General features: G+C 44.2%; 1 protein-coding gene across 1 annotated transcript; it reads left to right on the plus strand.

Moving 5' to 3' along the window:
* Positions 1 to 1,667: 1,667 nt before the first annotated feature.
* On the plus strand, positions 1,668 to 9,922 carry LMOD2 (leiomodin 2). Its single transcript, XM_011280526.4, is given in 4 exon segments — positions 1,668 to 2,101; positions 7,459 to 8,508; positions 8,511 to 8,798; positions 9,561 to 9,922. Coding segments are annotated over 4 exon segments (1,638 nt in total). The 5' UTR covers positions 1,668 to 1,828; the 3' UTR covers positions 9,588 to 9,922.
* Positions 9,923 to 13,607: the final 3,685 nt, after the last annotated feature.

The following is a 13,607-nucleotide window of genomic DNA, read 5'->3' on the forward strand; positions in this document are numbered from 1 at the left end:
ACCTAAAACTATAGAACACTCAGAAAGAAAACATAAGAATGAGAATCTCTGATCTGGGATTAGGAACCATTTCTTAGATACCACCAAGAATTCAAGCAGTAGACTCTTCAAAAGACACCAGTGTGGAAGAAAATGTCTGCAAACCATACACTTGCTGAAGTCCTGAATATGTTATAGAACTCTTACAGACCAATAGTAACAAGGCGACCCAACTTAGAATGACTGTAAGATTTGTCCCCAAAAATACTTTATCGAGGTAAAAATAAACGCATGTAATGATGCTCAACATTACTAGTAATAAGAAGAATGAAAATTAAAACTTCAGTGAGATCTACTTAATACCCACTGAAATGGCTATAATCGGAAAGATGGGCAGGAACGAATTAGGAGGTAGAGAGACTGGAACTCACATCATGGCTGATGGGAACGTAACTGGAGGCAGCCATTTTGGAAAATAACTCTGCATTTTCTTGAAAAGTTAAATGTAAATATGCCATATAAGTCAGCAATTCTACTGCTACTATATACCCAAGAAAAATTAAAACATATGACTGCACAAAGACTTGCACATACATGTTCACAGCATTATTTACAACAGCCTAAACCTGGAAGTAACCCAAATACTCACCAATTGCAGAACGTAATAGACAAAGTATGGCATATTATGCATGTATTAATAAGTGTATATTTCTATGCATACACATTTTAACAGCTCTTTATATATCTGTATGCTAAAATGATATATTGATGAACTCCTATAAAGTATGTATATATTTTTTCACACTCATAAGAATATGGACAAATATATAGATATAATTTCATGTTAGCATCCCTTCAGCTTTCAGCCCACACACCAATCTGGGTTCAAATTCTAGTTTCACCACTTTTTTAGCTCTGTGGCTGTGGGCTAGTTACTTAACCTCTCTGTGGCTGTACTGGTAAAATATGGATGACAAAATACACCTGACAGGACGGTGGGGTTAAATGAGATAAAAATATATAAAGTGCTTAGCACTAACAAACTATACCCAGCATTGTTATTTGTCTTTTTGGAGTTTTATTTGCAGATCTAGTTATGTACTAATACTTCTGGTTGAAGAGAAAGAAGCCATTTTGTGCAGTAGAGAAAGCCACTTCTGTGCTTCTAGCTTCCAAGTTTTCACTTAATCTCTCAGAGCCTCAGTTGCCAAAATCTGTAAGGGAGGGTAATCTTCTCACGGGACTTGTTATGCTTAGTGGCTTGTAAACTGCAAAAACACAATGAAAGTTTAAGCCTCTATATTATTATAGCCTTCTGTTACCATCAACGCCACCCACAATATGATTTTAGAAGAACCTGAATAACTACTTATGGAGTGATGTGTAGTCATTTCTCAACCTCTGAGATTGTAATCAAAGAATCTTTTCATGGCCATGGTGGTGGGAGCAAGTCATTGTCAAAATAAATTTCATTCTCCTGTTGTCTGAATACAAAGTGAGGACTGTGTTACTCCCTATCTGCGACACTCCCTGCCTGTCCTCATGAGCTATCAGGCTCAGCTAAATATGTCCCTGGCCAGTATGTTAATAATCCCCGCTGGTTCTGAGACCTCCGTCCACCACCGATGTGACATTCTTTGTGTTCAAATGTCTAGCTGACGTCTGCTGCTTAAAACAGCCCATGCTTTCACCCCCTCTCTGCATTGTCACGGCCCTGTATCACCGCTCTTAAAAGGCCACTCTGAGCTCCAGTTGCTGACCAGCCTGCCTACTTGCCTCCCTGCCTGCTGCCGGCTGCCTTGAATGCCTGGTTCTCCAAGCTCCTTGTGGGTCTGACAAAGCAGGGACCATGTCTACCTTTGGCTACAGGAGAGGACTTAGCAAATATGAATCCATCGATGAGGATGAACTTCTCGCTTCCCTGTCAGCTGAGGAGCTGAAGGAGCTAGAGAGGGAGTTGGAAGACATTGAACCTGATCGCAGCCTTCCCGTGGGGCTAAGGCAAAAGAGTCTGACCGAGAAAACCCCCACGGGGACATTCAGCAGAGAGGCACTGATGGCCTATTGGGAAAAGGAGTCCCAAAAACTCTTGGAGAAGGAGAGGCTGGGGGAGTGTGGAAAGGTAGGCTCTCGGGTTTTTTCCTTAGCTACTCCTACCCCCGACCCCCACCCCCAACCCGGGAACCTGTTTTCTCTAACTTTTTAGTCCTCTTCACTTTTCTTTCCTCATAACCCATTTGCACCTGCTACTGAACAATTCCTCAGGCCACCCAGGGGAACATAATATGTAAAATTCTTAGCTGGGATCCTTCGATTGACTTTTAGTCAATCAAGATGGCATTTTCAAGAGGAAAATAATTCACAAGCAAGGCATGGGTTTAGATATATTGCCAGACATAAGTCTAATTTCAGTTACAAGTTGCTGATGTGGCATAGTGTGTGTGACATTACATATATATTGCAGTTAGGTAGATTTACTCCCGTCTATAAAGACAGAAGTGGGTACTCTGGTTGCTTTGACTGTAATGGTGACTACAGTAAAAATGATTCTTTTTTTTTTTTTTTCCAACACCGAAAAGTGAACAGTGGTGGGAAATACGCAGGACTGAGAGCCAGGGGGCCTTATTTCGAGTCTAAGTTGTTAGACCTTGAGCAGATAGTCCATCTCTGCAGGCTTCTCTTTCCCACCTGTCCATTGAGGGAGTTGAATCTAGGGTTTCTTTTGTAAATCGAGAACCCCTTTGAGATTTTGATAAGTTACAAAACTTCTCCTGCAGATACTGTCCGTGTCTTGTGCATACACACACAACCTTTTACATGGCATTTCAAAATGACGCCCTACACCCCGAAACCCACCTGGGGACCCAAGTTAAACATGCCTGAGTAGATAACCTCTAAGATTCCTTCCTGCTTTATAATGGTGATCCTGAGACCGGGAAATGTGCTTGTATTAGAGCCCGGGTCTTTTAAGCTCTTGTGTTCTGCCCAGTAAACAGTTACTTTGGATTTGCCTTACAGATCGTTAAGAGAGGAAAGTTCGAAAGACTATGCTCTGGGAAAATAGCAATTTGAATACAGTCTAATAAATTCCTGAACCTGTGGAATAACACAGGTCAGGAGCAACAGTTTAAAACCTGTGGGCTACACTAGAATCATCTGAAATCAAAATGGCCTGAATCCAATGGCAAAGACTTCCACAGTACTAATCTAGGCACTGTTAGATGATCTTGATGATAGGGTGTGTGCGCCACATTTGTAGCAAGATATGTGTGAGCCTTGTTCATGTCAATCATTGCGGGAAGGGCCACTGGGATCAAGCCAGGGTCTGCCAAGGCCACGGTGTCTGCCTGCACTGAGGGGTGGAAGGGGAAAGTGAGGCCAGGATTGGGCCGGTCAGTTTCTCCACAACTATGATTTTCAGAGGTCCTTTTCCCCTCCTGATGTGGGATTATGTGTCAAAAATCTGATAAAATATATAAACTATAACATTTTGATTATAGTTCTTAAAGAATTTCCTTGATAAAAAGATGAAAATTGCCACAGAATATCCAGGACAGATAGCCATCACAGCAGTAACCCAACAAAGGCATTTTCATGTCAGAATGTCTTTATATCTGTAGGAATCAAAGGGCAAAGCCTGTTGTCCATTATGATGGAACCCGTCCTGATCCTGCCAAAGGTTTTGCTGATCCCTGCCAGTGGCTTATCAGCTCAATTAGAGAGGCTGTGTTGATGAACTTCGATTCCCTTCCGGGTAGTTAACTTTTCTGCCACTGCACTTTCCCAGCCGGCCAGCTGTCTCTGTAGTCACAAGGGGGTCTGAGCAGAAGCCTCAGAGCCTGTAAATCCATTCCCACACAGGACAAAGTTCAAGGCAGCTGGCAGATGGGTAGGGGAGGGAGTGGCCATGTAAGTGAAGAACAGTGCAATATGGACCACAAGAAGCAGATGGGGGTGTTGGTTATCAGGGCATTGGCTTTGAAAGGCTTATGAAAACCATGTTCAACTCCTATTGAACGACGGCCTCTGTCCACTTGGGTTCACACAAACTTAGGCTGCATTAAGCTCCAAGGGGCCTTGGAGGCCAGAGGGTCTAGCCCCCCCTAATTTGAGTATCTGCTGGGCCTCAGGCATAGGTGCCAATAAATTCACTCATATTATTTAGTTGAATTCTTACTCTTGCACATGAGAATTGAGACTAGGAGAGGTTAAGAAATTCAGTTGAAGTTCACAGTTTATTAGGAGAGCTGACATTCAGACCGAGGTCTGCTGATGCCAAGACCACGATTCTCAAATTGTGAGTGCCCAACCCATCGGCATTACCTGGGAATTTCTTAGAACTGCTCATTCTAGGGCTCCCCCAGATCTCCTGGGAGTGGGGCCCAGCATTTTGTGGTCTCACAAGCTCCTCAGGTGATTATGGCACACACCACAGTTGAGGACCGTTCAACTGTACTGAGACCTCTCAGAGATTTACTGATTTGACTACAGTCAGCCAGCTCTTTAGGGGTAGACCCAGAACCAGAACCAAAAACCAAGCCTCTTGCCTCTCTTGTTCATGTAAAGATGCCAGGGAGGTGATCAGGAGACATGGTTGGCCACTACCTTCTTGTTGCCTTATTTATTCCCCAAGAGTGCCAAGATTCATGTTCTCTCTACTAGCCCTCATGCCTCACCCCATCCCCACTTCCCACCCCCCATTCTCACAAGGATCAAGGTTAACTCCAGAGCACTGGCAGATAGCAGACCTGGAACAGTGCAGTCAGTCCAAAAGCCAGATAACATAGGAAGTAGGCAAAGATTATTTTTTCATATCCTCTTAACTCCATCTCCAGACACTTTTCTCCCTTCTGGTGTCTTTGTTTTAGGTGTCCCCCACCTAGGGTGGCTAACCATCTCAGATTGTCTGGGACTATCTAGATTTAAGAACTGAAAATCCTGCGTCCTGGGAAACCTCTCAGTTCCAGGTGACTGGGGACAGTCACCCGCTGAGCACTGGACCCATCCTGTCAGCAGCTGGTAGCCAATGTCAATTTAGATCGTTCAGCCAACAGACATTTATTGAACTCCTACTATATGCTAAACACTGCACTAGGTAAACAAAAGAGACAGGATCCCTGTCCTTACTCAGTTAACAGTCTTTTGGGAAAAATGACAAACAAGTAATTAAAATAGGTACTTGGGGTGCCTGGGTGGCTCAGTTAAACTTCCGACTCTTGACTTTGGCTCAGGTCATGATCTCACGGTTCATAAGCTGACAGCAGGGAGCCTACTTGGGATTCCCTCTTTCTGTCTCTCTCTCTCCTTGTCTCTCTGCCCCTTCCCCGCTCCGCTCTGTCTCTCTAAATAATAAATAAATTAATTAATTAATAAGTAGTAAGTAAGTACTTCACTGGGGGAAGTACAATGCCCTATATGGCAAGGATAATATGAGGGGATAATATGAGGAAGTGTCAAAGAAGGCTTTCTGGAAAAAGTGTCATTTAGATGTTACATTAAGACTCATTGCTGGATAACAGTTTCAGATATTGTCTCTCAGACACATTTTTGCTTGTTTGTTTTTATTTATTTATTTTTGAGACAGCACAAGCAGGGGAGGGGCAGAGAGAGGAGGACAGAGGATCTAAAGCTGGCTTTGCACCGACAGCAGTGAGCCCGCCGCCAGGCTCGAACACAGGAGCTGTGAGATCATGCCTGAGTGGAAGTCGGACACTCCACCAACTGAGCCACCCAGGTGCCCCCTCTCAGATACATCTTGAGGGGAAAACATCTCTTGCAGATAAGAGCCTGAAGGTCTTCCAGGGGATAGGGGATAACATGTAAGGCTGGCGTGAAGGGCAGTTTACCTTACATTTTGAGAAGGTCCCTTTCCTCCAAATACCGAAACAGCTAAAACTTCACACAAACACACACACACACACACACACACACACACACACACGCACGTAGTATTCCCCATCCTCCTGCTCCTGAAGAAGTAAGTAAATAAAGACCGGATAACCATCCCAGGAGTGGCTGACCCCTTCCCCAGGCCATCGCTTGGTGCCTGCCACTCCAAACAAGTGGATAACTGGAGGCTATTTTGTGGTAGCAACTGGGCAAACAAACCTGGAGACGTGCACAGTGTTTCCAAAGCTCATTCCACATGCCTCAGGCGGCAGGAGCCCTGGGGGGAAAGGGAGGGCTTGGGGCCTTAGAGGAGATAAAAGAAAGGACTAAAAAGATAGCATTAGGGGAAATCAGACTCTGTTAGCAATTTCCAGAATTTTTTATTTTTTTTATCAGAAAAGATAGCAAGAAAAAGAGAAAGAAGGGGTCATTCAGGCTTCTTACTACAAAGTCTTGTAAGCAGGAAAGACAAAGATAGCATTGAGACTGTGTTTGCCTGAAAGTCTTTCATAATTGATACATGGTAAATAATTTAAGACCATGAGGCCGGAGCAATGGCTTGCTTCAAGATTTTCTACTGTTCTCTGCTGTTTCACGTGATGGTTGGAATCCAGTTAGGGCCAGGGGCCATTATCTGTCCCACCTGCTGTCTTCCGCAGTCCATCTCATTTAACCCTGCCCCAGCGTGAGATTTCAAGTTGATTTGCTGCAAAGGGTGACCTGAATGTTTTTCTGCATCGAGCTAGGTTTTGACCTGCAGCTAAGAACAGCAGCCCTGCCCCCTCGGCTTCTCTTCCCCACAGCAGCAACAGGGACAGCGGCCACTCTCAGGTGGTGCGGGGCCTCTGAGACCCTGTGCCAGGCCCTACCCCAGAGGTAGGTTCTCGCTGGAGAAGCAAACGATGCCGCTGCCTCTGGCTTCACTGAGACAAGCCGGGGCACCGAGCACTCCGCGGCTGTCGCAGCTGCTTCTAGAGGCAAATCGGGGGAAGAATTTTTGAGCCTTCAGAAAGGGAATCCATTAACATGTGTATTTTCGTTGTCATTTGTTTCTTTGGGATGGAGAAATAAGGAAGGGCAGAGGAGTGATTCCAGAAGGGAGGGTTGAATTTGCTAAATTCTAAGTAAACAAGGAGTCACATAGTTCAGAGCAAGTTGTTAAAGAGAATGAGAAACGTTATCAAGGGTTTTCCAAAGCTGAAGTTCGGACTCATTTATCCAAATTGACAAAATGATAGTACATTTTAATACAGTGTGTTGAATTCTAGATATTTATGCTGCAGAAAACAAATGAAATGTTTGTTTATAAAAGCTCTTGAAAGATATGCAATGAAAGGTTAACCCTGATCACCCCAACTAGAGAGGTCAGAAGCAAGAGAGTGGTCTTTTTTCCTTACATGCTTTTGTATTACTTGCCGTGTGTTATTTCCCTTTTTTATTTACTGGGATATAATTGACATATAACATTGTTTTGCTTTTAGATGTACAACATAGTGGTTTGATCTATTGCAAAACCATGTGTTACTTTTGTAAATTTTTTTAAAATGTGCTGACAAATGACCAATTTACTGATGCTACTGTGCTCTTTAGGTTGCAGAAGAAGACAAGGAAGAGAGTGAGGAAGAGCTTGTTTTCACTGGAAGTAACAGTGAGATTTCTGAGGAGGTGTATACAGAAGAGGAGGAGGAGGAGGAGGAAGAGGAGGAGGAGGAAGAGGAGGAAGAGGAAGGAACAGCTGAGAAGGAGAAAGGTATTAATGGAACTGTAAATTATGATAGCACCGATTCTGATAACTCTAAGCCAAAGACATTTAAAAGTCAAATCGAAAACATAAATTTGACCAATGGCCACAGTGGAAGGAACACAGAGTCGCCAGCTGCCATTCACCCTTGCGGAAATCCTACCGTGATTGAGGATGCCTTGGAAAAGATAAGGAACGACGACCCTGACACCACAGAGGTCAACTTGAACAACATCGAGAACATCACGTCGCAGACCCTCGCCCGCTTCGCGGAGGCACTCAAGGGCAACACGGTGGTGAAGACCTTCAGTCTGGCCAACACCCGCGCGGACGACAGCGCGGCCATGGCCATTGCGGAAATGCTCAAAGTCAACCGGTACATCACCAACGTCAACGTGGAGTCCAACTTTATCACGGGCAAGGGGATCCTGGCCATCATGCGGGCTCTGCAGCACAACACGGTGCTCACGGAGCTCCGCTTCCACAACCAGAGGCACATCATGGGCAGCCAGGTGGAGATGGAGATCGTCAAGCTGCTCAGGGAGAACACCACGCTGCTGAGACTGGGTTACCATTTTGAGCTCCCAGGACCAAGAATGAGCATGACGAGCCTCTTAACGAGAAATATGGATAAACAGAGGCAGAAGCGGATGCAGGAACAAAAACAGCAAGAGGGCTGTGATGGAGGAGCCAATCTTAGGACCAAAGTCTGGCAGAGAGGAACACCTGGCTCTTCCCCTCATGCATCTCCCAGGCACTCTCCCTGGTCATCCCCCAAACTCCCCAAGAAAGTCCAAACTGTGAGGAGGAGCCGCCCTCCATCTCCTGTGGTCCCACCCCCTCCTCCTCCCCCACCCCCACCTCCTCCTCCTCCCCAAAAGCTGCCACCTCCTCCCCCACCCCCCCCCCTCCTCCGCTCCCAGAGAAAAAACTCATCACTCGAAACATTGCAGAAGTCATCAAACAACAGGAGAGTGCCCAGCGGGCATTACAAAATGGACGGAAGAAGAAAAAAGGGAAAAAGGTTAAGAAACAGCCAAACAATATCCTAAAGGAAATTAAAAATTCCCTGAGGTCAGTGCAAGAGAAGAAAATGGAAGACACTTCCCGACCTTCTACCCCACTGAGATCAGCTCATGAGAATCTCATGGAAGCTATTCGGGGAAGCAGCATAAAACAGCTAAGGCGGGTAAGTAAGCCAAGAGCAGATTTGGGGCACGGATGTGGTAAGTGAGGGAGCCCCTATGACACGATGGTACCAAAGTCACCTCTCAACATATTTATTAATGTTTAAAATATTGCAGCGTGCAAGAGCAAGCATCCACATTCGGAATACCAGGAGCAGGTGACCAGTGGGCACATTTCCACTGGAGAATGAGCCTGGGCCACCTTCTTAGCATCTCGGTTCCAGAAGGGCCAGGCCTATTTTAAGGCACTCCAATATATAAAAATCCTGATTTCCTTAATAAGAAAATCAGGGAATATAATCTATATTCCAAAAAAGATTATCACTTGTCAAAATTTTTACCACAAAGTTTCAGGTGATTTAAAACCTAATTTACAATATAGAGGCACCTGGGTGGCTCTGTAGGTTGAGCATCTGACTCTTGGTTCCGGCTCAGGTCATGATCTCACGGTTTGTGGCATCGAGCTCCACGTTGGACTCTGTGCTGACAACTCGGAGCCTGCTTGGGATTCTCTCTCTGCCCCTCCCCAACTCGCGCGCATGAGCCCTCTCTCTCAAAATAAATAAACTTCAAAAAATAATAAAAATACAAATAAATGTTAAAAATAAAACCTAATGTATCATATAAAATTTGAATACCACACAACAATAATCAATCTATATCTGAGGTAGTTTCAGAGAACACTGCTCGAGACGTGCCCTACAGATAGTTTTCGTTTTATCATTTGTGTTGTTTTATTGAAAGAAAATTCCCCATTCTTCTAGGTGGAAGTTCCAGAAGCTCTGCGATAAAAACATGATCTTGAGAAGAGGATGCAGAATCATTCAGCGGTATTAAATCGAATGCATTGTGACCTGTTTCTAAAGTACCTTCTTCAGTTTGAAATGTTTCCTGACTTTAAAAATAGCCTCACCCATTAATTCCAAAAAGAATTTTAAGAAACAATCAGCATGTTTCTTCTGTAAATATGAAAATAAACTACTTTTTTATGTTATGAGATTTGTATTGGCAAGAAGCAGTTTATTTAAAGATGCTCTTATATCCCTGGATGTGTTGGTAACTCCGAGCTGTTGTGAGTTAATGAAATGTGCTGTTATTTTTGTAATCCCAATAAATTTGGATTGAAGTTTTTGGGTTTTTTTTAAAACAAACTAATTTTTGTGTGTTTGAGTTGATGCATATGTGAGGTGTGTATGTAACATTGCTAAATATTAAAAATATGACATTCTTACCCAAAAAGGGCTTGGGTCCTTAGCATTTTCCTTTCTTCGTTTTTTCACATCCAAGAAAATTCGATCAGCGCTCTTTCTAAAATGTCTGAAATCAAAAATTTTCTTCAAAGTCTTCTTGGTAGTGAGATAAAAGCTGTAGGAAACTTCCTGAAGTGGCCATCACCACCATCCTGGACGCACTGATGTTAGACTCATTCCCAAAAGGCTGATAGGTACCCAGGAGTCAATTCAATCATTTACAATTAAAGGCAACTATTTCCGGAGGAAAGAAAAAAAGTGAAGGAAAGCTTCTTGATAGAGGAAATCGTGTTAGGGGAATTCCTGGAAAATAAGCCCTGAACGCAGAGTTATCTTGTAGCCGACACTGAAGATTCACCTCTCAAAACTCCCTTTGAACTTTCCTTAGATGAGCCTTAGTCCAGTGGACCTCAGCCTTTGTGTGCCCTCCACAAACGGTGACGTTGACGTCCTCGACACACATCCGGGGACAAAGGCACATGTATTTCTAATCCCCAAATATCACCTCCCCGTCACTCAAGGAAGACCTGAAATCAAATTAGAGAAAGACATATCCGAGATTCCCTTCATCTGGCTCCAGTGCTCCACTCCAACTTACGAAAGCTATAAATCTCTTCTAAAGTCCTTTGTCTTAACTATGATTAGCAGTGTTTCCTTTGTGTCCTACAGAGTCTAACAGTGGTCCTGGCAAAACTCTCCGGGCCACTCATTCAATAATTGTTTGCTCTACATACAAAGCTTTGGATTATCTTCAATCAAGCGGATTTTGTTTCACTAGAATATTTCTCCAATAGTTCTTGGGTCTGTTTCTTTTAGTCTGTTTCTATTGTTCTGCCATTGTCTTACTCAGAGAGAACGGCCTATATAACCTCTGAAGGTGGGTGCCAGCGACCTCCGAGGTAGCTGGCTCCATGTGGGGAGCGGCTGACATCTTCTGAACTATCCACATTGGCTCATGAATATATTTCACGAAAACGTCAAAAGGGGCTGTCCCCATTTTAGAGATGAGGAAACCATTCCGGGAGGCAGCGGGCTCAAAGAAGTCAAGTTTGCATGTGACCATGCGTATCTCTGACTGTACAGCCTGGTCCCTTTGTACGTGACATCACCTCCCTGCTTCTCTCCAGACTCAAACCTCCCAAAGGGTCCCTGTTCTCACAACAGTGATGGGGATTTCAGTTTCTACTTTCAGTGACTTCACTGTTTTTATTAGTGTTCACCATCATGCCCATTATTAATATGCAAACAGAAAGCTAAAACGCAGGTTCTTAGAAGACGTGTGTCTGTGTGCGTGCGCACGTACATGTGTGTTTATTTAGAACAGAAAGCCAAGGCCAAACCTCTTTTCCCATCCCCCTTGTATGTGCATGAGAACAGGGCTCCTCTAAATTGGAAATACTTCCGACTTCATCATGATGAGGCCGAGGGGCAAACGGTTGCTGATAAATCAGGGTTGATAAAACCACACATGAATCCCAGAAAGCCGGTGTGGAGAAATTCTCTGGAGTGAGGAGAAGAGGTTAGTGATCTGGGCGGCCGAGAGCCATATGGCTGGGGACACGAGCCAGGCCTTCTCACCAGAAGTGAGTGGCAAACAGATATGCTGACCTTTGCATTTAAAAGTCTACGTTGCTAGGGATGCCTGAGTGGCTCAGTCAGCTGAGCATCCGACTTCAGCTCAGGTCACGATCTCACGGTTCCGTGCGTTCAAGCCCTGCATTGGACTTTGTGTTGATAGCATGGAGTCTGCTTGAGATTTTCTCTCTCTCTTTCTGCCCCTCTCCCACTTGTGCTCTCTCTCTCTCTCTCTCAAAGAAATAAACATTTAAAAACAAATAAATAATAAACAAACAAACAAATAAAATCTACCTTGCTGGAAATGTCTGGGCCCGAGGAGAGAGCGGCATGCACTTCCTGGGAACTTCACAAAATGTAAATAAAGACATGGACCCTCAGACTCAATCTACAAAACAAAATGTTATAAAGCCCATCACAACACAGGTGTGACAGGATCAGAAACTGAGTGGGTATATTTAGCATTCAGGAAAACCCTTTCTAGAATGTTGTTTCGGAATACAGTACTGTGAACATTTGTAGTGTTAGGACTCTCTCCAGCACAGGAGAGGGATTCTTAGTTTACCCTTCCTACAAACTCATACAGTTTGAATGAACACTAATTAGTTCATCCTCTAACAAGAGCTTTCAGCTCACTGGGAGAAGAGCGTCCAAGGCCAGATGAAGTGTTTAGGCTGTGATTTATATTTGCACGTTAATCTCCTGAGGTACACATCATCCCGAGTTGAAACAGAGCCAGGATGCTGCGTCTCACTCTGCTTCGAGAGCCGTGCTGCCACAGGTATTTAATAACTCAGTGTCAGCAGGATGTTGATTTAATACCTGCCCTGACGTAGTTGCTCTGAGTGAAAGGAGGAGGTACCAGGCTGCAAAAAGCCTAAATTGAGACGCACCGAGGAGTAGGGTAGATCCACTGGTTCTTGAGAAGGCCTTTTAGCCGCTTCCTTCCGGGACAAACTTAACACTCGTTTCTCTGTTTCTCTGAGGGTTGGGAAGTGGAGTTTTATTCTCATTAATGATCAAATAGCATGGTCTGAAAGGCTAAGAATTGATCTAAGAACTAGAAAACTCAGAAATATGGGGCCAACATTACTGTACTTAACGACTTCCACAAATATTTTCCACGTGCCTACCACGTTCCGGATGCTTTTCTGGATGCTGAGGATACCCAGAGATAAAATCCCTGTCCTCATGTACCTTACGTTCCTTTAAAAAAAATTTTCTTTTAAATGTTTTTAATTTAGTTTTGAGGAAGAGAGAGAGACAGAGTGCAAGCAGAAGAGGAGCAGACAGAGGGAGACACAGAGCCCGAAGCAGGCTCCAGGCTCTGAGCTGTCAGCACAGAGACGGACGCGGGGCTCAAACTTGCGAACCGTGAGATCATGACCTGAGTGTAAGTCAGATGCTTAACCAACTGAGCCGCCCATCATGTACCTTACCTTCCAATCGAGGGAGTTTAGTTTAACGCCGTTCCTGCAAGCATCATGCATTTCCTTACCAGATGCTTCCTGTGTTTAAGACCCTGTGCTCAATGCTGGGGAGACCAGGTTCAATTAGAAAGTGTCCTCCACCTCAAAGCAATGGGAATGCTGAGAAAACCATCCCTTCCCGAATCTGCGGCAAGAACAGAGTTAGAGGCAGGTGTAGGGTCCTGGGCGGGCACTGAGGAAGCCTAATCATCTACAGTCAGTGTCAGCGAACTTTTTCTGTAAAGAACTAAGGAGTAAATATTTTAGACTTTCTGGGCCATTAGGTATCTGCCAAAAGTATTCAACCCTGCCCTGCGGGGCAAAAACAGCCACAGGCAATACAGAAGTGAGCAGAGCAGGTCTGTCTTCTAATAGGACTTTATTTATAGACACTCACATTTACATTTCAGATAGAATTCATGAGTTGTGAATTTTCCTCTTTTGATTTTTTCAACCACTGAAAAATGAAAACACTCTTCTTAGGTCACGGGCTGTACAAAAATAGACGTTAGGTGGA

Source organism: Felis catus, chromosome A2 (genome assembly GCF_018350175.1).
Source record: "Felis catus isolate Fca126 chromosome A2, F.catus_Fca126_mat1.0, whole genome shotgun sequence".
In the NCBI taxonomy this organism is placed as follows: domain Eukaryota; kingdom Metazoa; phylum Chordata; class Mammalia; order Carnivora; family Felidae; genus Felis; species Felis catus.